Genomic DNA, 23,711 nt, shown 5'->3' on the forward strand with positions numbered 1-23,711 from the left:
TGGAGATCATTTAAAGGCCTTTGCAGGTGTTTTGAGTTAATTAGCTGTCTTCAATATTGAACCTCTCCACAATATTCTAATTTTCTGAGATACTCAATATGGGGTTTTCATTAGTTGTCAGTTATAATCAACATTAAAATAAACACTTGAAATATGTCAGTCTGTGTGAAATCAATGTACTGTATTGTACACATCATGCAAATTTCACTTTTTGAATGGAATTACGCAAACAAATTAATTTTTTCATGATATTCTAATTATAACACCAGCACCTGTAATTCATAAGGTTTTGAAGGAATTAATGACTTCAAACGTAGTACTGTGATAGATGTCTGACCTCATACAGTAAATGCTTTACAACAGCAATGTTATACACATTTGAGTTTGTTCTCAAGTGGACCACAGATTTAGGCAAAACAAAAAAAATACTAAATTGTATAATTATGTAAGGCACCAGTAACAGGCAATTAATATGTAGCCCTATGTAATTAAAAAAAAAAATTAAGATATGGCAAGATTTTTTTAAAAAAAAAAAAAAGCATTTGTGACAATTTTTGCCTGAAATTATACATTTTGTGGAGTTTAATTTAATTTGTGCTTTTGGAGGGTTAAGATAAGTATAGCTGCTTTTCAATTGGTAATTTTTACTGCCTCATATTTTCTGGTCATTTTGGGCCCCAGGCCTCCAGTTGGGCAAATGCCAAAATCTTATAGAAAGCCTTCCATGAAGAATGGAAGCTGTTCCAGGTGCGAAGTTGGAATCATAATGCATTTGAAAATTTCCCTCCTGTTGGTGCAGTAGTAATTTTTTTTTAATAAAGTTAAGTTACTGTAGGCCTCAGTTTTTAATTTATAGATCAACTGTCCAGTATAACATGTTCCACCAGTGAGGCAGGAACTATTCCAGTTATATTACATTCTCACTCATTTTATATTGTTCTACAAGTCAAACATATTAATCTCTTGGTTGGAGGTGGATTTTGTTATTAGAGGGTTTAAAAAAATCCCAAAGATGAAACACCATTGGCTTTACTACCACTTATTTAACAAAATAAACAAAAACCAAAATTCAAAGCTTTAGACGTCCCTTTTGCCATTTCATTAAACCACATGCATCATCCATAAAATCTATTATGCTGTTGTATAATCAATTACTGATCACCAAGTATAACTTAAGTAAAAATGTTTTAATCCTACTGGGACCACGATGCATTTAATTCATAACCTCATTCTCATCCCAAGTTATTTATTGTCTAAATTAATTTTTCATCCATTGATTAAATAACATGATTTTATAAGAATCTCTTGCAAACAAAGATAACCCAACATTACACACAGAGGATTCATAATACACATTAAATCTCAGTTGGAACTTTATTTTGCAGGTTCAACACAAACAGTTTTGGGAGCCACAAAATTTCCACTGGTCTTCAAACTGTCATTCCTTTAGCAGAGTCCAAGCGTTGCATGTGTAATGTAGCACCCAGTGTCATTTGAAAATCTTGCCTTGATTGAACGCTTTGCCCACATGCTTGAAGTCTCCCTCCCAAGCAAAGTACTCCTTGACCTTGGTCTTACACTCCTCAGAGTCGGGGTCTAGTTTACGCCACTCGTATGACTCATAGTCAATCTGCCAGTCTGGGTTCAGCTGAAAAAGCAATAAAAATACATTAATGGTACAAAATGTCCCATTCAATCTCTAATCTTATTGGTAGTGACACACCAAAATTCCGCCAAACAAAAACGGCCTAAAAGTGCTTTTTTGTTTTTCGCACGCACACCGACTTAAATTGATTTGTTTTAATGAGAGAACTTCTAATTTGACTATTTCAGCAACTCAGTCGGTTATAGGTCTGTAAAATATTTAATGTATGAGTGGGGACAAGTTAAACATTTTATTATTTTATATTGTGCATTGTTGGAATGTCAGTGCAAAATAAAGATTTTCACATTTTTAATTGATTTCTTATTTGAAGCATTAATATACATCTATAAAAGCAAGGAAGTTCTGCGTGCATGTGTTTGTGGAACGAATTTCTCCCCGACGTGGTGTCTGTTTGACCTGAAAGATTATAAACGCTGATAATTACACCACGGGTTTATAACCTAATGCACACCTTACGTAAATAAGAAAAAGCAAAACAAAAGCATGTGGGGAAGCACGTGAGGCTGTTACATTTAGCGCTCCACTGGCACCACCGGCAGAAAGAATCCACTGAGGGGCGCCTTTGGTGTAAAACAAAACCCACCCATTTTCTGCTTAGTATGTTGGATGTACATGTTTGTACGTAATAAATTTTCCCACTGTGTTTGAGTTTTTTCCTTGCCAAAGGAGGGTCTACAGACAGGATGCTCCGGAACAGTTATTATCCAAATGCTTAAGCCCAGCAAACATTGGTGCAAACTTTATTTACCAATTTATCATGTTCATGTCCATAAAAATTTAACAATTGCAATGTTTTAATTTTAGTGAGGTTAGTACACATTTAGAGTCAGAAATGCAATGGGTTAAAAGTGCAGTCTGCAACTCTCAAAAGTGACTTTGTCATATTATCTAAAGCTGTCACTATGTAAGGACAGCTTTACATCAAACTAGTAGTTTGTGTATAAAAACAGACTGAGTCCCTCCTGCTGCTCCTGCAGCCTTTGGCAGATTGCCAGAATGCACCGCGACTGAGCAAAAACAACCGATCAGAGCCAGGATTGTGTTTATTGGAATGTCTGACAGCCCCACCCCTTTCCCAGGCAGGAGCGCCGATTTTTTTTTTTTTTTTGAACAGCGTATGGTCTGAAGGAGTAGAGGACGGAATTGGTGATTTTTCTGCTTGAAAGGTAATTACTGCTGCTTGATTTACATTATGTTTGATTTGTAATTGTTACACTAGAACTCTGTAGTACATGTGTTGTTCATGTGCGCCCAGCAACCTCCGTGTGGGCTGTAAGTGACAATATGTTGTTGCTGCCGCTGCACCTAGAATGGTGTGTGCACATAAAGAGATGTTGCTGTCAGACTAACACTAGCTTGTTGGCTCCTCTGAGGGAGGGACTGTGGAAAGTTTGGAGGCAGGGCAAGAGAGCAGCAGGGAGGGAGGGATCTGAGAGTTGCGGACGGCACCTTTAAGGTTAGACAGCCTCGAAAAAAAAAAATTAAACAAGGAAGGAAACTATTTTGGCTCTGACGCCACATAAAGAGGAAGAGGAGCTGAAAGCAAACACGTGAGCCAAGTTTTCTAAGGACAAGATGAAAAAAATCATGGCCTAATGAAAAGGTTACATGATGCAAAATTAAGTATGTTGACTACAGGCTCAATAAACCTTGATTAGCCATTTTAAAGAAATATAGACTCACATGTAGGATTAAAAAAAAACATCAGATTGTATTTGATAGCACTGTTTTACCAAACAAGAATGCTTCGTATGCTGAAATACTTACAGTGAAAGCCAGCTCCTGGCCTCTGAACACCCAAATACCAGAAATGCTGCTGTCATCGTTGGTGCCAAACAAAATAACACTGGCAAAGGCCGTTTTCCTGAGCTTGTCCAACCGCTGAAACATGCCTGTGGATAGAAAAACATCCTGATCCATACAGAACATGACATACAACTACTAAACATACTTAGAACACTGATAGCAGGCATACAAACTACCAACCAATAAAAACCCATGAGCCCACCATCTCACATTGAAACACTTGTTTTTAATTCTGCACTCCTGTGAGACACTGGTCACATTTCAATGTAACCACAGCATGAACCAGCCTTTAACTCACCAACACAGAGATGACTGGGATGAAAATGGTTCATTTCTCTTCCCCCGTCAGATTAAGACACTGTGCCATGAAGGGACACTGCCTTGCCCAATGACAGGGGGCACAGCTAGATTAGTGATACTTAATACCACAAGTGATACCTAAAAACCAAGTACTATAAACATTTTACTGTATATATTAAGTTTTCCAAGGTATAGGTCTTGTTGTTCATTTAAAATTGAGAGTGACTTATACAGCAGGTTGACCCATCTGTGGATTTCATAGATAGTCAACAGTATCATCTAGCAGGTAAAAATTTAAAAATAAGTCACTTTAAAACTTACTACTGTTTTCACACACTATAACACAACGTTCACAGGTCTTACTGCAAAGTTAAGATTTTCTTAAAAAATATGAATTTTGTGTGATTGTTCATATTACACATTAGATGCGTCTTCAATCAGTTTGGAGTATGAACGGAATGCGACCCCGAAGTGGTCCGCATGCACAGAAGAGGTCCAAAAGTACCCCATGACCCCACAGGCACAAACCAGTATCAGACCCGGCTTCTCCTAATTATGACATTTTTGCATGGTGATGACGTGGGAGTAGGACAGTAAGTGCCTCGGGCATCCAGACTGCAGTCGCATGGCAAAAAAAAAAAAATCTCATAGTTATTGGATTTAGGACTACATATGAAAGCAACCGGGATTTTAAAGTAAAAAAAATAAATAAATAAAAAATCATACTTGTGTTGTTTAGACCGTCTTTAACAAATTGGATACAGGTCACATACAGAACAGAAACAGATCAGATTTGGGTGTCATTTGCCTGTTTACCATTTGATTCCTAAAAAAAAAAAATCTGATTGTGTTCTGGTCAGGAGCAGTATATTGTTTCTACCTGGAAAAGTAGAGACAATTAGCGTAACAGGCTAGCAGCAGCACTATTACAGGGGAAAAAAAAAAAACCTGTATAAAACCTGTAACTTGTCTGATTTGCAGACAGGGAACAGTAAGGAGGTACATGGTTACGTTTAATAGAGCAAATACAACCACAAGGTTCCTACAGCGTCGGTCAAATTAAAATCAAGACTTTTTATACCATTTGAAATAAAATTTAAGATAAACTTTATAGTAAACACAAATGGGGGTGGGGCACACGCCACATCTGTTATATAAGGTTAGGATAAAAAAAATTTAGTGTCTGGTGCAGACATGCAACTGGGGGCTCCAAAGTAAACACAAAAATATACAAAATGACAGTTAAATACACAAAAAAAAAAACAGACAGAAATTTAAATCACTCAACACAAGATAATTACAAAAATAGCTAGAAATCTATAAAACAACAAAAATACAAACCATTAGGAAAAGCTAATTAGAAAAATCTTAGTTGGGCAGGAAATTTTCACTGCAACCACGTCACTGTTATATAGTTTGCTCCGCTGTCGTGATTGCCCGATGTTACGGTTAATTATACATTTTCAAAAAAACGAATGTTACCATTTATTTTGAAATGTGAGACTAATTACAATAATACTTATGGATCCACAGGAACCTTGTACCAGATCTGGAAGTCTAACATCCAGCCATTCGACTTTTTGGCCGACGCGACTTTATGTGATGATTTTTCCAGAAAAAAGTACATTTCTTGGAAAGCAACTTATATACAGGTGTGACATTATCTTTATTCTATATTTTCAGAAAACCCTCAGCATTGAATTTAAAACCTGTATAATGTCCACAACACTTTTCCATTTGGCAGAGGGGTGTGCCAACACAAGGATAATATTATCAAATGAGGATAAATGTCCAAAATAATAAAGTATTACTATTTCACAGAGTGACTGAGGTCAATCTTTAGGGTGTCTTACCTGTGATAAGGTTGCAGCTCTTAAAGGCGAGGGTGAGCTCCTCAGGGTATTTGTACTCTGCGTACCAGATAGAATAACCTTCACGGTCAAAGTTCTCCCAGAAGTGAGGAAGAGCCACTTTCAAGGTGTCCTCATTGGAATACTTTCTCTTGAACTCGTCCATGACAAATGGGCTGCCAATGCACACAGATTGAGAAAAATCTGGTTATTTTGGGTTAGAGTTTGTAACGTGAATGAATGCGTTGTATGAGAATTCTACTCTTTCATTTGGTTTGTAGCCACAGCATGAACCAGCCTTTAACTCACTGAACCAGAGATGACTGGGATGAATATGGTCTGTAGTTTCTTTACCCCCGTCAGATTAAGACATGATGCCATGAAAGGACACTGCCTTGCCCAAAGACAGGGGACACAGGACGCTAAAACTTAGTTCCGAGAAGACTACAGCCCTGAATGTTTGACGTCTGATTAGATTAGATAAACTTTTATTAATCCCCAAAGGGGAAATGTATTTGCCATCAAATTGGAGGGAATAGAGTGTCCTGTAATAAAGGGGTTCTCAATCTTGGGTTCAGGTCCCCATTTGGGGATGCAAGACACTATTAGGGGGTTGCCAGATCCAATTTGAGCCCATTTTTGCAAATTTTAATGCATTTGTCACATTACTCCTATTTCACAATCAAATGTCGAAGTCTTTTTTGCAAATTTTTTCTACTTTCAAGACATTTTTGGCATTTATAAACCTTTCCACCACTTTTCCAATTTAACCAGATTCCCGATTTGTCATGCCCATTATTTGCCAGTCTAAACTAATTTTTCTGTCTGTTTATGGCCACTCTAATTTGCAACTTTCAATTAATTTCTTGAGTTTTTTTTAAAACCATTTTCCACTATTTTTTGTCCCTTTTACCCATCTTTATTTCTGATTAAAATGAGAATTTACATTTTTGAGATGACTAGGGCTCAAATAATATACATCCTGGAAAACAGTGGATATTATTCGGATAAATAAATAAATGTGGTTATCACAGATTCATAGAATCTACTAGAAACCGCGGGTCCTGGGAGTCCCCAGGCCCCACATGACCTTGACCTAATGAAATAAATGTAGGTAAGTAATGAACCTCCTGTCAGCCATGAGCATACAGCTGTAATTAATCATCAATAACCTCACTGTGATGCAGATATCTATACAGTGGAGAGTAAAAGGATTCCAGCCATGAAGAATACCTCCTAACGTTATTAACCAACAGTGTGAGTACCTCTTTGGAAGGAGTGCGTAAGGGTCCTTTGTTTTAGGCTCTGCTGCCAAAACTGCATCACAGTCGTCCATTTCTTCTACTGGAGCGGGTTTCTTTTCCTCTTTTTTCTTTTCCTTTTCCTTCTTCTCCTGAGGCTTGGCCGACTCTTTAGGAACCTTTTCCTTTTTATGAGGGGCTTCCTTTTTGGGCTGCATCGCAGAAAACTTCTTGGCTGGAGTTTCAGATCAAAATAGAAAATGTATTTTCAGTCATTTTCTCTAATCGGCTTCACTCTTGTACACCCACCCTGACCAAGCCTTTAAATCTCTTTAATCATAAAATATTTGTTTAAAAGACACTGCTAATAGAGCTACCACTACCTGTATTAATGGCACCTGTTTGAACTCATTATCAAAATGAAAGACACCTGTCCACAACCTCAAACAGTCACACTCCAAACTCCACTATGGCCAAGACTGAAGAGCTGTCAAAAGACACCAGAAACAAAATTGTAGACCTGCACCAGGCTGGGAAGACTGAATCTGCAATAGGTAAGCAGCTTGGAGCAATGGAGCCATGTATCGTGGGATTTTGAGAGAAAACCTTCAATCAGCAAGGGCATTGAAGATGAAACGTGGATGGGTCTTTCAGCACAATAATGATCCCAAACACACTGCCCGGGCAATGAAAGAGTGGCCTAGCCAGTCTCCAAATTGCAACCCCATAGAAAATCTTGGGAGGAAATTGAAAGTCCGTGTTGCCCAGCGACAGCCCCAAAATATCACTGCTCTAGAGGAAATCTGTATGGAGGAATGGGCCAAAATACCAGCAACAATGTGTGAAAACCCTGTGAAGACTTAAAGAAAACATTTGACCTCTATCAAAGCGTACATTGCAAAGTATTGAGATTAACTTTTGTTATTGACCAAATACTAATTTTTCATCATAATATGCAAATAAATTCAGTAAAAATCCTACAATGTGATTTTCTTTTCTCATTTTGTTTCTCATAGTTGAGGTATACCTATGATGAAAATTACAGGCCTCTCATCTTTATAAGAGGGAGGACTTGCACAATTGGTGGCTGACTAAATACTTTTTTGCCCCACTGTAAATATTAAATATGCTCGCACTATTAGATAAAATAGTGTAGGTTGATAAATTGAACATCGTTAACTCCAACAACTAAGGTAAAAGGTTGAAATAGTTTTTGCTTGATTATTTATATTCTCGTTTGCTCAATGTATTGTCCGTCATATCAGAACACTTCTATGTGTCATTTTACAGGACTTTACATCTCATAATACAATGTGCAAAAACATCAAAATACTGTAGATTAAAAACTTTCGACTGACAATTTAGACCTTTTCTTCTGGAATAAATGATGTTTGATACATTGATCTATGGGGCATACACTATCATTTTATTGATTAAAAATGTATTGAGGGTAGCAGCCTTTCAAAAAAAGCTGTAAAACACTTTAATCACTTTCTTGAACTTGTCCATGACAAATGAGCTGCCAACATGCACAAATTGGAGAAAATTTTGGGATACAGCTTGTTATGTGAATGACACAAGGTCAACAAGTAAAGGTATTGTATGAAAATTCTACTCTTTCATTTGGTTTGTAGCCACAGCATGAACCAGTCTTTAACTCACTGAACCAGAGATGACTGGGATGAATATGGTCTGTAGTTTTTTTTACCCACGTCAGATTAAGACTTGGTGCCATGAAAGGACACTGTCTTGCCCAAAGACAGGGGACACCAGTCACACAGTAAGTACCATATTTTACGTTTTGTAGTAGTTAAAACATGCCCCAGAAGGAGTACAAGGACTACAGAGAAGCACGCAGGATTGTGGGAAATGTAGGATTTTACTGGAAACTATGCAGTGGTGCGCTCGAGTATAAAAGCTCTGAGAAGTGCGAATAGTATGCCAGGATTTTGCTCTGAGGATGTCTGCCCGAGTATGTTTGAACCTTAAGAACTGACGGACGAAGCGATCCATCAATCTAACAGTAAAAACTGACCATAGAAAGCTGTAAATGGAATAATACGCAGACGTGGAGCAGTAAGGAGGTGACTTCATGTGGAGATGGGAGCAGCCCACCTACCTGCATGTTCTTATTGGCTGAGATGTTTAAAGGGCACCGCCATCAGCCAATAGAGAGCAGGCTATGTTGTAGTGAGACTATTACGTAGATTTTTCCAGAATAATTTCAAAAACTTACCATCAAACTGGGCCATCTTCTCACACAGGTTGACCTCTCCAAGAACAGTCTTGAACTGGGGCTGGTTAACACAGGTGACAAACCAGCGGGTCACGTTGGGGTAAGGCTGACGGAAAGAAGGCTCAAGGACCTAAAAGGAAACAATAGACATTTAACTGTTAACAAAATCTGATCAAATCCTTAAACCATTTTAAATAAACAGAACATCAAACTGAACACAGTTGTCAGCATGTCTCACCTGTTTGTAAAGCCAGAGCATGGAGCAGACCACAGTGATGTCTGCCAGGCTGACTCTCTCTCCTACCAGGAAGGTGCGGGTGTTTAAGTGTTTGTTCAGGACTGTGAGCACCTTCTTCACGTCCTCTTTGGCCTGTTCTGTGGCCTTCAGATGCAGAAGGAAACAATATTTTGATAAAAAGTCAGGGTGTGAGCGGCTGTTCCACCGCTGATTGCTAATATTTTTTCATTATGTTTACTCTCTAAGTACCTGCTTGTTGAAGGGCATGATTCCTAGAGTGGGGAAGACCCATACACTGGCTGGAGGGACGACCTCAGAGTCAGCAAAGCTCACCCACTGCAGCACCTGAGCTGCTGCTGAGGGAGTGGCCCCACGCAGGGCATCATTGCTCACTAGAACCAACCAGAAAGACATTTACACACAAGGGACACAATCACTTTAGAAAGGATGGCACACTAGGGAAGAATAACTATTGATACCAGCAGGAATACTAAATTCATATGTTAGTTGATTGTTGTCCTACTTCACAAACACAAAAGAGCCCAAAAGGTTTAAATATACCCAGTACAGAATACACCAGGAATTAGCACACCATCATGTTAGAGTTTAGACAATACACAGACTTCTCTCCTGCTGAGTTTACTCTATAGCTAAAAAACTAATGTCACTTTAAAACATCTGCAACCAAAGAATCCTTAAAATGGACCAACACCTACATTTATTTCTACCTTTGCAGATATTTCTTATTATGGAAGCTTTAACATTACATGTAGGTCTAATTAAATGAATGATAAAACAAACTCAGCAAGCATGATACCAGAAGTTGTGACTTTAGAGAAACCAGTGTGGCCACAGCATGAACCAGCCTTTAACTCACTGATTCAGAGGTGACTGTGATGAATATGGCCTTGGATTATCTCCCCCTGTCAGATTAAGACTGGGTGCCATTACAGGACACTGCCTTGCCCAAAGACAGGGGAACTATGACCTTGACATCACAAGGTCAAAAACCTTTGACTTTGTAGTTGTAAGATTAAAAAAAAAAAAGTATAAGTTTTAAAGAACCGAGGCTTCAGCTTGACTTGCAATTGTTAATCTTAACCTGCAGCGCAAAAAACAAACTCCACAAAACTTATAGAGCAATGGTCGCCAACGCATCTAAATCTTTGAAACATTCGCCGTTGATCCAAAATGTATTGAAAATAATAGGCATGGGCTACATCCAGGCAGATTGAAGTTCAGTTTTGCATGCACCTCTTTCTCTCCCGATTCAGTACTTGTATTTTTAAGCTTTAGTGGCTACGTTAAATTGACCAATTGGATTAAAGAATGACTCAGGCACATTAACTAAGGCTCCACCAGTGTTTTAGGCAGCCATCTTAGTTTTAGTCTTATGGACAAAAACGTGTATTAGTTTGAGTCTTATTGGCTGAGAATTTCCTTAGTGTTAGTCTCTTTATATATTAATGCAACTTGAATAAAAAGTGAGTGGATAAGCATAACAACTGATATGATCCATTTGTCCACCATTAACAAAATACTGTCCTCATATTAGTAAACATAAAATAGGTTACATGCCTTTACTTTTGGTGTTGACATTAAATTGAATAATGAAAGTAGAATTGAAGTTGATGTGTTGTATAAATTTCAAAGCAAGACAGCTATGGCTGTTGATAATATGCTAGTTAGTGTTTATTTGGTTAAAAAATGTGTGACTAAAACATTTCATGCAATTCAAATACAAAAACCCTGAATAAAAGGCTGCATCTTGCACGTCACCAAAGTGGTGGTCAAGGATCTTGGGCTTAAGAGTGAGATACTTACAATAGTGAGCAATGGCATTACTCTCTGACAGACAGAAGCCGTCATCTCCCTGGTAGGCAGGTACCTGAAATCCAACACACCCATGTAAAGTTAATGAAAACAGTGTCTAAAATGGGTGCGTCAATATAGAGGAATTTAAACTGGTTTCACACTTGTTTGGATTAACTAGACTGAGGATATTAAAAGTTATCGTCATTATGACGATAACAATTAAAAAGCCTAAAAAGATGTGAAAATATCAATTCATTATGCATCATGATCTTTTATTGGTGATACTTCTAATAAATCAGGTCTTCATATGCATCCATTTAGTGTAGAGTAGTGGTTCCCAAATAAAGAGATTCCAGATGACCCCAGGGTTGAATAACACTGGTGTAGAGCCATTTCATGTGCAACTGAAATACATTTGACAGTGATGTGTATTGTTTTTTGTAATCATGACACATATTGTTTCCTAAAGTTTCATTTAACTTTGGTTTTGCAATAAAGAAAATAAGGATTCTAAGATCGCTAAATAATTACCATTTAATCGCAATAGGGATCGAATCTATATATGTAAATACAAACTGCACTATTTTTTCTGCTGCCGATAACGTTGGGAGTTACTGCTTGGAGCCACGGATCCATTGTTTACACACAGCTGTTAGCACTCTGTGCTAATGCTACACCAGCCTATGCCGCGAGACCAGACATCGCTTGTGAACTGAGGAGGAAACAATGGGGATAATTACGAATTCATGGCTCACAGCGCCAACAACGGACTCTGTTGTGGAATTGAACGGCTTCCAACTTTTACGCGGTGACAGAGCGCGGAAAGCGGAAAGGAGAGAGTCTGGCTGTGTTTGTGTGTGGAAAGGAAGAGCTGCTGCAGCAACGCGCACACACTTTTCTGACTTAAAAATCACTGCACGTAGTTTGATTGCGTCATACACTACTATTCGGCCTTGCTTTTGACTCACTAAACCGAAGGCTGAATGTGGCTTTTTTGCAATATTCGGCGCATCCTTAATACTAGCTATCTCAACTTAAAAACTAGTAGCACTGACTTGACTAATTAAACTATGGGCATAAACTAATATTTTATCTATTAAACGTATCAATGGAAGCAGCTTTTTAAATACCGCTGGAGAGCATTCTAGTCACTTTCTTGAACTCCATGACAAATGGGCTGCCAGCGCACACAGATGGGAGAATAAATGACTGGGTCAACATGTGAAGGTGAACATTTTGACGATTGTTTGAAAATTCTACTGTTTTGTATGGTTTGTAGCCACAGCATGAACCAGCCTTTAACTCACTGAACCAGAGATGACTGGGATGAACATGGTCTGAAGTTTTTTTTACCCCCATCAGATTAAGACTCGGTGCCATGAAAGGACACTGCCTTGCCCAAAGACAGGGGACACTAGTCACACAGTAACTACCATATTTTCAGTTGTGTAAGCATTTTTTTGCAGGTTTAAAATGTGAGGTTAACTCATTGACTGCCATTGTAATTTCAAATCCAACCGTTCACTGCCATTGACGTATATGTACGTCAATTGTGGTTTTCACCTGGGGTTACTGTAGCGGAGCTTTCCCATAGATATCGGACTTGGACTGTGGTGTAGTGACCAAATGCTACCCTGAAGGTAGCAGCATTGCAGCCTTTGAAGGATTAGACGCGATGGGAATATATAGCCGTGAATAAAAGAGGCAACGTTGACAAGGGAGAGTGTGACACAGCCAAAGAGGACAGTGAAGTTTGGGCAGCTCACACCAGAGCATAGCATGTGTCAACCTAAGTCGACGATTCAGTGTGTCGCGATTGTGAGAGAAGACTATCAGCGAACCGGGCCAAGCGGGGAGACTCGGCACGTTTCACAACGCCACAAGCTCATCCGCTGAGACACGACTGTACTGCAGAGCCTGATGTGTCCCCTTGCACGCAGGAGATTGTTTTACAGCTTACTACAATACGACACAAAATAATGATTTTTGCCATCAAAGCCCGGTCTCAGTGTTTTATAGAAGAAAACTCATGTTCAGATATTTGAGGTCTCTAAAGCAAAAAAACAGCCTCAAAGTCACGGTTCTGCTTGACGGGTTGTTTTCACAAAAAGCCTGTTTTCTCAGCTTTTTGGTCAGAAACTGGCGTTTTGTGTGAAATATATCTATATTCATCTGCTTATTATGAAGACAAAAACAAACTAGAAACTTTTTTTTTTAATGATGAAAGAATCTGGTTTCAGATTTGACAGTCATAGGTCAAAATATTCTGTGGGTCTTAAAAGATCAGTCAAAATGCTTTAAGAGGCGGGCAGTGAGGGGGGTATCTGTTCTGAAAATGGCTGGCAGCCAATGAGTTAAAAGTTATTGAGGACTTCATTATGATGATATTGATGAAATAGCGTAAAAAGGGTGGGGAAAAATATGTATTCCGGATGTATCAATCCGCCACGCTGTTGTTTCCTAGCAAGCTAAATGTCAAAGTGTGTGATTTGAAAATTGCAAAATAAAAATCAAGTACTCTGGGAACACTTCAAATGTCCGAGCCAACATTTTACGCTGTCAACAGGAGCTAGGAGAAGCTGAACAGCTGCCGCTACCAATTCAACAATGTAAATTCAATCACTTTAACTATGAACAGACTAGACAGATAACTACATTTGGTACATTTCAAAAGCACCCCATAGCAATGTTGCAGATACTTTAGGCATTTTATTTTAAAAGTTCCCAAATGTTTACTTTTAAAGTCAATAAGTAGGTATTCGTGTTTATTTAAACAGAAACTAAACAGTTAAACACAAAATGAGAATTTAAAATACTTGAAAACTATTTGACTGCTTTATTTTCAAAACTACTATTAAGTGACAAAGAAATGTTACATTTTGCTTGTTACCTCTTTGTCCAAAGTTTTCCTCTCTGTATTTACGATTTTAGAATCACTTGATTGAATCTTGGAAACCTGCCTTTTCTTGAACCAAGGATTCTACAGCTTTAGTCAAATTAAATTCAAGACCAAGGCCGCGTCTCATTTCTCCCCCTTACCCCGTTGAAATGAGAGTCGTAGGCGTGTCTCATTTCACTATTGGGTATAGGCGAGGCAAAGGGCTATTCACCCCTTTAAATGGAGCTTTTACCGATGCTGCGTGGCGCCAAAAAACGCGAGTAAATCGGGAGGCAGCAGGTCCTCCCTCGGCTGTAGCGCTGCAGTTGCTTCCATCGCACCTGGTGTGTCATTTGCTCCAGTGACGCGATCACCAGGAAACTGTGTGTGTGCATGTGTGTGTTGAGCCGGTGACAGAGAAGAAAAAAACAGAGGGTTGATCACTTTTCTTTTTTGCTCCGTTTTTACGGTTTAAATGATCAACTTATGGAGATATTAAAGGATGAGTTCACTCAGTAACTACTGATCATAACACATTCTAAGGGTTTAACAATACATGTGTATTGTGTTAGCTCTTGGTTTTATGTTCACCTTACATGCCCTACAGCTAGGGGGCTCTAGCGCTCCTTTTTGAGGACACATGTTGTACACATGCTGTGGGTGGTGCGGTTATAACTCTCATCTGGACGGTGTTATGTTTGTGACTGAGAAGAAAATAAAGTCCTAACGTGGAGTTGACCTTTGACTAACATTGGTAGCAGAGGATGGTTAGTAACTACAGAGTTCCGCCGCCGTTTGAAGAAGGAAAACCCTATGAAACCTGGAAAAATGAAGTCGGCATTTGGGCCAGAGTCACGGACTTGGAAAAGAAAAAACAAGCTCTCGCTGTTGCTTTGTCACTGTCGGGCAGAGCACGGGAGACGGCAATGGAAATTCCGGTAGACGATTTAAATAAAGACACCGGAATGGACACTCTGCTTGGTAAGCTTGACAATTTATTCCTGAAAGAGGAGAAAGATCGGATCTATGAAGCATACACTGACTTTGACCGTATTGTTAAACACGAAAACGTGTCCATGGCGGACTATATTATTGATTTTGAACAGCGGTGTTCACGTATGCGCAAATACAAAATGGAGCTACCCGATGCAGTTTTAGCGTTTAAGCTGTTGGACACTGCGTGCTTAGATGGGACAGACAGGCAGCTGGCTTTAACAGCGTGCACAGATCTAACATTTGCCTCAATGAAGTCCGCTTTGAAGAGAATATTTGGCGGTAAAATGAATGCTACAGAAGGAATCAGTCAGGAATCCGTGTTTGTGGCGGAGCAGCGGCGGAAAAGAATCAAAACCTGGCAACAAAGCAGCAGACCTAAAACTCCACAGCCCGGTACAAACCCGCTGGACAAATTCGGACGGCGATCAAAGTGTGCAGTGTGTCAAAGCACGTTTCATTGGGCCAAAGATTGTCCACACAAATGTGAAAGTGTTAATGTAAATGAAGATAAGACAGGAGTGTAACATTACGCTGTATGCTAAAGAATCACCAACAGATGGAGAAATATTTATGACGGAATGCTTTGGCTCAGCTATAATAGACACTGCATGTACAAGAACAGTATGTGGACAAGAGTGGTTAGACAACTACATTAGTGTGTCCGGAAAAAAAAAAGAAAAGTCAATGAGAGCAACAGAGATACAAAGTCACAGGCCCTTCAAGTTTGGGGATGGAAATGTGGTGTACTCTGTTAAAAGTGTTAAAATACCAGCCAAGATTGGCAACACCAAGTGCAATATTGAAACAGAAGTGGTCCCAGTTAATATCCCCCTGCTTTTGAGTAAGACATCTTTAAAAAGGGCTGGAACTGTTCTGGACATGGAAAATGACAGTGCAGTGATGTTTAATCAAACTGTCAAACTGGACTTTACGAGCTCAGGACATTACTGTGTGAACATAATGGATAATGAGAGCAAATGTCCTACAAATGCTAATCAGATATTAGCAACTACTGAAGAAGAGGAAGAAGTGCTTACAAACACAGACAAAATGAACACAAACGAGAAGATGAAAGTTTTAGAGAAACTACACAAACAGTTTGGACATGCTTCTGCTGACAAGCTACAAAGACTTTTGAGTAGTTCTGGCAATAAAGATAAAGAGTGCATTAGCTTACTACAAAAAGTCATAGGTCAGTGTGAAGCGTGTCAAAAATACTGCAAGACCAAACCTAAACCTGCTGTCGGCTTACCACTGGCTTCAACATATAATGAGACTGTTGCTGTAGATCTACACGAACTTGAGCCAGGGGTGTGGTATCTACATGTTATTGACCAGTTCACTCGATTTAGTGCAGGAAGTGTCCTGACCACCAAGAGGTCTTCTGAAATAGTAAAACATTTTATCCACGATTGGATTAGTGTTCATGGCCCACCACAAAAGTTGTTCAGTGACAATGGAGGTGAGTTTAATAATGAAGAGGTGAGAGACATGGCTGAAAACTTTAATATTGAAGTAAAGACAACACCCGCCTACAGCCCTTGGAGTAATGGCCTGTTAGAGCGCCATAATCAAACTTTGACTGAGATTATACTAAAAGTGAAAGCCAATACAGGATGTGACTGGAGCACTGCCATGGACTGGGCTCTCATGGCAAAGAACTGTATGCAAAGTGTCCATGGTTACAGTCCACATCAGCTCGTTTTTGGGCAGAATCCAAATTTACCCTCTGTGTTGATTGACAGGGCACCTGCTCTAGAGGGCACCACAAAAAGCGAATGGGTTGCCAAACACATTTCAGCTCTGCACACCGCACGGAAGGCCTTTACAGAAGCAGAGTGTTCAGAAAGGATACGTAGAGCACTAAAGAAACAGGTGCGTCACAACAATGAAAGGTATGAACTCGGAGACAAGGTATTTTACAAACGTGTGGACTGTGCTGAGTGGAAAGGACCAGGAGTGGTCATTGGGCAGGACGGTGTCGTTGTTTTTGTTCGACACGGGGGCACCTGTGTCAGAGTTCACCAACTCAGGCTGAGGAAGGTCACTCAGGACCATGTGGATCCTCTGATTATCTCTGAGAAAGAAAATGGTGATAAAACACACAACACATGTGACCTAACTGAATATACAGAAGAGACAAGTACAGAAAACATTGACAATGATCCACTGGATGCTCCTGAGAATGGGAATGCTGAAAGACAAGATGCTGGAAATGTAAATGTGAAGACTGGTCAAATTGTGACATTCAGAAATGGGGAGAGTGGTGCCTCACAAAAAGCAAAAGTGTTAGGACGTGCCGGAAAAGCAAAAGGAAAATACAATAATTGGTACAACTTGGAGCTGCTTGAGCCTGCTGAGAGGGCAGGTAACAGTGAAGCAGTTGATCTATCACAGTTGAAGGATCTCCAAGTTCAGGATCAGACACAAAACGCTGATGCATGTGAGGATGTTTTTATCACAAAGGATGTGTCATTTGATGAAGCAAAAATCAGTGAAATGAAAAGCTGGATACAAAATGATGTGTTCGAGGAGGTTGAGGACATAGGACAAACGTGCATCTCCACTCGATGGGTGTGCACTCTGAAAGAGACAGACAATGGACTAGTACCAAAAGCCAGGCTTGTTGCACGTGGATTTGAGGAGCTACAAGTTTCTGAACTGCAAAAAGACTCTCCAACCTGTGCCTCAGAGTCCCTGAGGCTCCTGGTGGCAGTGAGTTGTCAAAAACAATGGCAACTTCATTCAATGGACATCAAATCGGCCTTTTTACAAGGACTAGAACTGTCTCGAGACATTTTCATCAAACCTCCTCCTGAGGCCAATAGCACAGGGACACTTTGGAAATTAAAAAAATGTGTGTACGGTTTAGCTGATGCTTCATTGTATTGGTATAACAGAGTGAAAAGCATAATGACTGAAGCAGGGGCTGTCTTATCTAAAGTTGACCCTGCAGTTTTCTACTGGTTAGACGAGGAAAAGCTTGTAACTGGTATGTTAGCATGTCATGTTGATGATTTCATTTGGGCGGGTACACAAATGTTTACCATGAATGTCATGCCTCACCTCAGATCCAAATTTAATGTAGGTCGTGAAGCTCAGGATAGCTTTTCATATGTCGGTGTTGATTTTGTTACTTCAGAAAAACAGGTAAAAATTCACCAAGAGACATACATTCAGCATTTACAGCCCATACCTCTTGATCCTTCACGGGCCACAGAGTCAAGCTCGCCCCTCACTGAGACGGAGAGAGATCTGCTTAGATCCAAGATAGGGCAACTTTTGTGGGTTGCCAGACAAAGCAGACCCGATGCCATGTTTGATGCCAGTAACTTAGCATCAAATCTCAAACAGGCTACAGTACAGACCATTAATGAAGCAAACAGAGTTGTGTGTAAACTCAAAGCCAAATCAGTGGAGTTGAATTTTCAACACCTTGGTAAAGACAGTAACTTAAAGATAGTTACTTTCACTGATGCATCTTTTGCTAATCTGTCAGATGGGGGTACTCAGGGTGGACACCTTCTTGTTTTAATGGGTGACAATGGGCACTTCTCTCCAATATCATGGCAGTCAAAGAGAATAAAGAGAGTTGTCAGAAGTACACTTGCAGGAGAAACACTAGCAATGTCTGAGGGTATTGATAATGCCATTTTTCTTTCAACATTGTTTTCAGAACTTAGTGCAGGTTGTACGGATCACACTGTACCAATAATCTGTGTCACTGATAACTTTTCTCTTGTTGATGCACTGAAGTCCACCAAGTTTGTGACTGAAAAAAGACTGCGCTTAGAAATCAGTTCTATCAAGGAGCTGATCCAAACCAAAAAGGTTCAACAGGTGGTGTGGTCAGATACCAAAAATCAACTTGCAGACTGCCTAACTAAAAAAGGAGCCTCCTCAGCTATGCTCCTTAAGGCGCTCCATGAAGGACAGTGGGATGTTGAGTGAACACTTGAATGTGCTGTTTTGACAAATATTTCTGTTCATTAATGTTATAGTTAATATGCCCATTTTGTTAGGGTAAAAAAAAAGGTTAAATAATTTTTTATTTTTTATTTTAAGAGAGTGAGTTTGTTAGCTCTTGGTTTTATGTTCACCTTACATGCCCTACAGCTAGGGGGCTCTAGCGCTCCTTTTTGAGGACACATGTTGTACACATGCTGTGGGTGGTGCGGTTATAACTCTCATCTGGACGGTGTTATGTTTGTGACTGAGAAGAAAATAAAGTCCTAACGTGGAGTTGACCTTTGACTAACATATTGAACCATTCCGTTACAGGGCGTTCAGTTCGGGTACAGGGTTGTGCACGGGTCAGTTCCCGGAACGGAAGTTGCGTGTTTATTTCCGCCTGCAGCTACATGTACAACCTGTGCACATCATGGCTAACACTAGCAAGAAACCAGAGCTGGAGGACCCTGCCCTGTCACTAAAGTCTCCTGCTTGGGAACGCTTCGGCTTCCGGGTGAAATACTGCAACGGAAAAAGACCAGTGAATAAAACGAGGGCAGTGTGCCGACATTGTTCAGCTGAGATATAGTATGTTTCCGGGAACAGGATGAACATGCTAATTCACTTGAAACGGCACCACCCGAGTGCAAATATCCCTGCGACAAGAAAGAAAATGTCTTTAGTGCAAACGCAGCTGACTTCGGCATTCAAGCAGCCTCTGCCTAGCAATTCAGATCTGGTCAAAGCTACAGTGCATACGGAAAGTATTCAAAGCCTTATTCCAAAAGGGATTAAATTCACTTTTTTCCCTCAAAATTCTACACATAATACCCCATAATGACAACTTAAACATGTTTGTTTGAGATTTTTGGCAAATTTATCAAAAATAAAAAAAGTAGAAATCACTTGTACATAAGTATTCCCAGCCTTTGAGATCAAGCTCAAAATTGAGCTGAGGTGCATTCTGTTTCCACTGATCATCCTTGAGATGGGTTATTTTTTGTTTGAGAATATTATTGCCAGGCAGCACTTTACAGCAGTTAAGTATTTTTTACTTTATTTTTATATTCGGTATAATGTTAAATACATTGATGGGTTACTAAAGTTTTGAATGAACAAGAAAATTTTGTGTTTTGCATTTGTAACTGCCAGCAGATCTGCACTTACTGTAGACAATGTGGACAAGTACATTTTTCTGCCCAAAAATATGAAGGTCTAAACCAGGGGCTACATGCTGGAACTGTGCTGTGCTTTGTTAAAAGCTGTGAGCTTATTTCCATAATATTTCATGTATTTTTTGTTTGAGAATATTATTACCAGGCAGCATTTTACAATAGTATTGTATTTTAATGTTATATTGTATTTTATATTCATATTTTGTATAACGTTAAATACTTTATTGGTTTACTAAAGTTTCAAATAAACAAGCAAATTTATGTTTTGCATTTTGTTCCATACTGTACCGAAAATGAACCAAACCATGACCTCAATACCGAGGTACGTATCGAAACGTGATTTTTGTGTATCGTTACACCCCTAGTAGTTACTGTGGTTTTCAAGACGTAAATCGCTTTAATTGAGTTGCTTTCGGTGTGAACGCACCTTCACACATGACAGCAACAAGTACAGTTTCGGAAAGGGGTGTCCCAAATCTAAGGCCTGAAACATAGCCCTTTGCCTTAGCCCTCGTTTTGGAGGTGAAGGTAGAGGGGCAAGGGGTACAAAAAGAGAATTGGGATTTGCCATTTGAAATTAAATTAAGACTTACTTCACAGTAAACACAATTGGGGTGGAAAGGGTTATGGTAATTTTTTCCCAGTGACTAGTGCAAATGGGCATCTGGCAGCCCACAAAGTAAACACAGAAAATACACAAACGCCAAAAAATTTATCAATATCATGCCAAAAAACAAAAGATGACAACAAAAATACAAAAAAACCTATTAAAAAATGCCATTGGAAAGGCAATTTTCGTTACATTTCCCCATGTTGTTGAAAGTTGCTACAAGCATGACGTGCATCTACTCAGAGTCCCGCTGCAATCACTACACTGTTTTGTAGTTGCTTCCACTACTATGATTTGCACAATGTTACGGTAAATTATATACTTATTTGTTAAATCAATGTTAACATGACTCATGAATGTCTTAAAATGCTTTACTTTTGAAACATTAATTTAAGGCATTTCAATGACAAGTCATTTTTAGATTCATGAATTTGGTGCCCGTTAAGGAGCATAAGGCAGGATTTGAGAAAAAATAAATGCTCATTTTAAGTTTTTTTAACACTAATGGGTGATGAAACACTCTGAACCAAAGAGAATGAGTTCACATATTTATACCTATTGCCTTGAAAAGATTGTGTGATACATTTTGTACATCTTTTCCGAGTCTGAATTTCCCACGCAGTTCTGTGAACATGGAGTAAAATGATGCGGATGGTGACGTCAAATGACGCTGGTGAGCGTTCACGACGGCTTGGAGAGGCGTCCCAATAACCCAGAAATGAAAAAGATGGCTTGGAGACAAGCACGGTGTACTAAACTACTGTTTGGTTCCACAGATTTATGCAGAGTCATGTGCACAGGTTTTGCACATGAACAGCGAGTAAATAAATAACCGTGTCACAGTTAGAGAGCGGATCGGGCCGCATTTTCTTGTTTGAGTCCGACCCAACATTACCGGAACACCAGTTCTAAATATCGGTCTGAACCCAACCCGTCCGGTCTCGTCAGGTGTCCATCCTCTAGTATCAGCTGTGCTCCGTGATAAACAGTTGATGGACACTCCCGCTGATGGCTGCAGTTACACTAACCACTGAGGTGTCACTATGAAGTAAGATATAGAAATCCTGCCCTATGCTCCTTTAAGCATCCGCGGGAACCATGTGAACATAATCTGATTTTATTGGCACCCTTTGTTACGAAGACTATCAATTGTGAATTGGGGCGAGTATTGACAAGGATGTTACAATATGATACGTATCACGATACATTATCACCACTATATCGCAATATCACAAAATTTTATCTAGTTAATATGAAAATTAAATGTAGAGATGAAAAATCAAGTTGCTGTATCTGTTCATCAGAAGATATTGATCATTCAAAGGACAAATTGAGTCAAAACTATTTGCTTCAAAACATCGTATATCTACAGCACCATCTACCGGAGTGGAGGTGCAGAAGTGGCACAATTTAAGGTTTTTATGTCAGAACAGGAGCTGGTCAACATTCCTGGTAGTTAGGCTGCACTGTTGAGAAATGACAATGTGTCCAGCAGTAGAAAACACTTCCACAAAAATGTGAAAAATATCATAAGAAAATATTGATTAGATGTCTGAAAGAAGAAGATGAAAAGAAAAAAAAATATATATATATATATATACATATATATTTCTTTTTTAAATTGATTAAAGTAATAAAATCCATTTCAAAGCGGGACCCCAAAACAATTAATATATATAATATATCGTGAAATCGCGATATGGATCAATACAACATCCAAGTGTAATGAGAATATTAAGTCAAAACCATACCAGCCCTATGTACTTAAAAATGAATAGTACGGACTCACCTTTCCCAGAGGGAAGTTGTTAAGGAAGGCTGGAGTGCGGTTTGTCTGCCCAAAGGTGAAGGCAGGGGGGCTGCTGGCAACTTTGAGCTGAGCCCCGCTGTACTGGGCTGCGATCTGGGCCTTGAAGGCTCGCCAGTTCTCTGGGTAGGTGAACAGAGTCTGAGAGAAGCAGGAAGACAGGGTTCAACATTTAAAACAAGCAAGGGTAAAAATTAAATCCAGTGAACTAAAAATTAATAAAATAAAAATCTAGACAGATGCATATTAAATTATCTTGCGTTCTTTAAAATCATTAAGAGCTTCGTCATTAAGGTTATTTAGCATCCAATAGCACCATGACTGAATGAATAAATGGCTAAAAAGTGCAGCACCAATACTTACACATAATCCATACTGTTCAATATGGGATAGTTAAATTGGCCGTTAACTCTTGCGAAGGGAAATATTTAAAAAAGCCTTTAGCATAGCTTTAAAATGGCTAACCATTGGCTGCATTTCTATAAATACCCTTAAAAAAAACATTAGTTTCGGCTAGTAATGTCTATTACAATGCTTCTATGGAACATGGAAGCATTGTAATAGTGTAAGCATGTGACCAAAAAAAACCCGAATTCAAACGCGATATTTCTTTCACTAAAGTGACTAAACGAAGCGGTAAAGTAAAGGTAACGTGGCACAGACAGCAGCGTCATGAAACCTAGCGCTAACACAACACCGATTCTTAACGGATTTCTTCACAAATATCACACTAAACTGACGCTAAATGAATTGAAGACCCTCCACATTTAAACTGTGGCTCCATAAAGGTGCAGATGGAGCTGATATTCATCAGATTAAGGCTGAGAAGCCGGAAAGTAGCCACACAGTCGTTGCCATCTCCATGAACTCACCCCTGCCGCCATCTTCAGGACGAGAGAAAGAAAGAACGTCGGCGTATGTCTGTGACGCATTTACGTCTACTGGGCGTGCGCGCCCACCGCAGGTTCACATTACTTTGATGATGTGAACGTCATCATTACTTGAGCAGTAAAACCCTGCTGAAACAATTCCTCAAATACCAGTTTTATCATGCAAGCAGTTTTATTTATATATTTAGCGGTGCATATGTTTGTGAATAATGTATTTAAATTACATCAATTTTAATTAATTTGAATTTAAAT

General features: G+C 39.3%; 1 protein-coding gene across 1 annotated transcript; it reads right to left on the bottom strand.

Moving 5' to 3' along the window:
- Nucleotides 1-1,355: 1,355 nt before the first annotated feature.
- Nucleotides 1,356-23,598, bottom strand: eef1g (eukaryotic translation elongation factor 1 gamma). The gene is made up of 10 exons (XM_028458987.1): nt 23,442-23,598; nt 22,552-22,710; nt 11,162-11,225; nt 9,587-9,729; nt 9,338-9,481; nt 9,100-9,229; nt 6,888-7,098; nt 5,626-5,798; nt 3,434-3,558; nt 1,356-1,648 (listed from the first exon to the last, which is right to left on the bottom strand). Exons 1-10 carry the CDS (start codon nt 23,499-23,501, stop codon nt 1,490-1,492), a joined length of 1,368 nt encoding a protein of 455 aa, XP_028314788.1. The 5' UTR covers nt 23,502-23,598; the 3' UTR covers nt 1,356-1,489.
- Nucleotides 23,599-23,711: the final 113 nt, after the last annotated feature.

The sequence above is a fragment of the Gouania willdenowi genome, chromosome 10, assembly GCF_900634775.1.
Source record: "Gouania willdenowi chromosome 10, fGouWil2.1, whole genome shotgun sequence".
NCBI classification, from domain to species: domain Eukaryota; kingdom Metazoa; phylum Chordata; class Actinopteri; order Blenniiformes; family Gobiesocidae; genus Gouania; species Gouania willdenowi.

Bases quoted from the DNA above. Each gene is read 5' to 3' on its own strand.
- eef1g (XM_028458987.1), bottom strand. From the start codon at position 23,501: ATGCGTCACAGACATACGCCGACGTTCTTTCTTTCTCTCGTCCTGAAG. The intron at 9,230-9,337 runs GTGAGACATGCT...GTTTCCTTTTAG, and splicing joins TGCTCTGGCTTTACAAACAG to GTCCTTGAGCCTTCTTTCCG. The intron at 7,099-9,099 runs GTAAGTTTTTGA...CTGAAACTCCAG, and splicing joins GAAGATGGCCCAGTTTGATG to CCAAGAAGTTTTCTGCGATG.